The sequence below is a fragment of the Ichthyophthirius multifiliis genome (genome assembly GCF_000220395.1).
Source record: "Ichthyophthirius multifiliis unplaced genomic scaffold scaff_1120509249539, whole genome shotgun sequence".
NCBI classification, from domain to species: Eukaryota; Ciliophora; class Oligohymenophorea; order Hymenostomatida; genus Ichthyophthirius; species Ichthyophthirius multifiliis.
The window spans coordinates 10,975-13,936 of record NW_004087629.1 but is presented as its reverse complement, the minus strand read 5'-3'; the positions used below and the strand labels follow the sequence as shown (position 1 = coordinate 13,936).

General features: G+C 19.0%; 1 protein-coding gene across 1 annotated transcript, besides 4 other annotated features; it reads left to right on the top strand. All coding sequences in view use genetic code 6, as the record gives it.

Moving 5' to 3' along the window:
• Positions 1-171: 171 nt before the first annotated feature.
• Positions 172-211: a microsatellite.
• Positions 212-400: 189 nt separating this feature from the next.
• Positions 401-445: a microsatellite.
• Positions 446-694: 249 nt separating this feature from the next.
• Positions 695-828: a microsatellite.
• Positions 701-814: a microsatellite.
• A 43-nt stretch (positions 829-871) lies between the features above and the next one.
• Positions 872-1,926, top strand: IMG5_010410 (replication factor C, activator 1, putative; the record flags this gene model as incomplete). The annotated part of the gene is made up of 3 exons (XM_004039729.1): positions 872-897; positions 940-1,040; positions 1,085-1,926. 3 exons carry the CDS (start codon positions 872-874, stop codon positions 1,924-1,926), a joined length of 969 nt encoding a protein of 322 aa, XP_004039777.1.
• Positions 1,927-2,962: the final 1,036 nt, after the last annotated feature.

The following is a 2,962-nucleotide window of genomic DNA, read 5'->3' as shown; positions in this document are numbered from 1 at the left end:
TAAAATTAGTTTATTTAATAAATTATATATCTCTATTTTTTTAATAATAATAAAAAAAATAAAAAAATATTTAAAATTGAATTAATTTTATTTATAAATTTCAATTAAGAATATTTTTTATTGATTTATCGTCTTATTAATATTACTTAAATTAATATATATTTTTGAAAATAAAAAAAAAAAACTTATTTAAAAAGAATAAAAGTTATTTTCTGAAATTTACAATATCAAATTAATTTAAATATATATAAAATTTATTAAAATCTTAATATTATAATTTGAATATTTATCAAATACATTGATAAAATTTTATTAATTTATTAAAAACTTTTATTAATAAAATAAATAAATTTAATATATATACTAGAATTAATTAATATTTTAAAAGTTTAAAAAAAAAAAAAAAAAATAATATAAAAATTAAAAAAAATTTATTAAAAATTAATTAAATATTAATGACAATATTAATTAACATTTTTTATAAATATATTTAAATATTAAATTAAAAAATAGTAGAAAGTTAAAAATTATTAATAATTATAAAAATATAAAAAAATATTTAAAGTAAAATTACTTAATTATATGTAAAAATTTTTAAATTTTATAAATAATTAAATTAAAATATAAATACAAAAAAAAAATTTTTTAAGTAAGTAAATAAAATTTAAAAAAATTATAAAAATAAATAAATAAATATTTATATATATTTATATATTTATATATTTATATATTTATATATATATAAATAAATATATTTTTATATTTATATATTTATATACTTTTTTACTTATATATTTATATTTTATATATTTATTCATATATTTTATTATTCGCGCTAATATTTGTATTATATAATATTAAACAAAAAAATATGGACTAATAAATTTGGTTAGAAAAGTAATTTTATATAATTTTTTAAAAAATATATAATTCAAACAGATATCGTCCTAAAACATTAGAAGATATTTAAGGTAACGAAGATGCATTAATTAAACTTCGTACAATTTCTAAAGAAGGCAACATACCTAATATGATTTTAGGTTTTAATAAATTTTTTTAAATATTAAAAATTTAAAATAAAAAGTTGGCCCACCTGGCATTGGAAAAACAAGTTCAGTACTCTGCTTAGCTAAAACACTATTAGGAGATTTAATCTCTTCATGTTGTTTAGAATTAAACGCCTCAGACGAGAGAGGGATAGATGTAGTTCGTGACAAAATAAAGAGTTTTGCTCAAAAAAAGGCTAATTTAAGGCCCGGATTACATAAAATAATTATTCTCGATGAAGCAGATTCTCTTACTGAAGGCGCTTAGTAAGCACTTCGAATGATTATTAGTGATTATGCAGACACTACCCGCTTTATGTTAAGTTGTAACGACAGTTCTAAGCTAATAGATGCTATATAGAGTCGATGTGCAATTTTAAGATTTACAAAATTAAACGATGCTTAAGTTCTTAATAGAATTCAAGAAATAATAAAATTAGAAAATATCCCGTTCGACAAAAGTGGTCTTGAAGCTCTTTTATTCACAACAGAAGGGGACATGAGATAAGCTATAAATAATTTATAGGCTACTTTTACTGCTTTTGGGTTTTTAAATAGAGAAAATGTATTTAAAGTATGTGATGTGCCGAATATAGAAATGTTATAATAGGCTCTTTTGGAATGTTCTAATGGAAACTTTCATTCAGCATAATTGAAAGTTTATCCTTTGTGGGAAGAAGGCTATACTGCGTACGATTTAGTTAATAATTTGTATAAATTAGTATTTAATTTGCCTATTGAGAAGAATCTTTAGTATGAATTTTTGAGAGAAATGGCTTTTCTAAAAATGAAGGTTTTAGAAGGTTTACCTACTTTTGTTTAGATTTCAGGATATTTAGCGAAAATTAGTCAAATTGCGAATAATATGAAAAATAAATGATGAAATTTAATTAATATAAATATTATTTGTATTTTTTTTTAAATAAAAACTTTTTTCGTTCTTTAAATAATAATTTATATATTTTATAAAATAATATTTAAGTAATATTTTTTATAAATGGAAGATTTAACTAATAAAGCGTTGGAAGTTTAAAAAGAAATTTAAATTAAAAAAAAAAAGAAATAAAAAGAAGAAGATAAACAGAAACCTACTCGATGGGAATCAAAATATATATCCCCTTATATTCCAAAACTAAACCCTAAATAATATTAAGTTGATTATAATGAAGATTTATAGATTAACCCAGATAAATTTCAAAGGATTGATCCCACAGATATACATGATAGTGAATATTTATTAGCTTAATTTATGAAATTTTTAAGAAAAAATTCTGATAATGACTAGTCCGTTTTATACGGCAAAAGTTATTTTGAATATAAAAAAAAACTATTGAAAATGCTTTCGTAATTTAAACATAATAAAGAAAAGAATAAATATGAAGAATAAGTATAGAGAATAAAAAATATATAAGAGGAAATACAAAAAGAATAAAAAAATGAAAGCCAAAAAGAAAATTTTCAAAAAAATGAAGAAGTATAAGAAAAAGAAATGAAAAAAACAACCGAAAAAAATATAAATTAAATAATTTATGAAAAAAACGAAATTAATAAAAAATAAAAACTAGAATAAGAAATTTCAAAAGTAAAGTGTATTAAAAAATAAAATTAAGAAAACGATGAAGAAATAAAACAATAGTTATATATAAATAGACATATAAAGCACCCTTATTATTTAAAGCCTAAAATATGGAGAGAAACTAGACCTATAGAATTAATTGAAATTGAAATGGTCCCAACTGATACTGCCGGAATTTTACCAATTAATAATATTATGGATAGAAGACTAGTTTTAATACAACATTAAAGAGACTATTTAGTTACGCCTTATTTTAATGTTATTAATTGTGATTAACTTGAATTAATGAATGATGTTCATGCTATAGATAGATCTTTTGTGGTCAAAAGAAAAGAGGAAG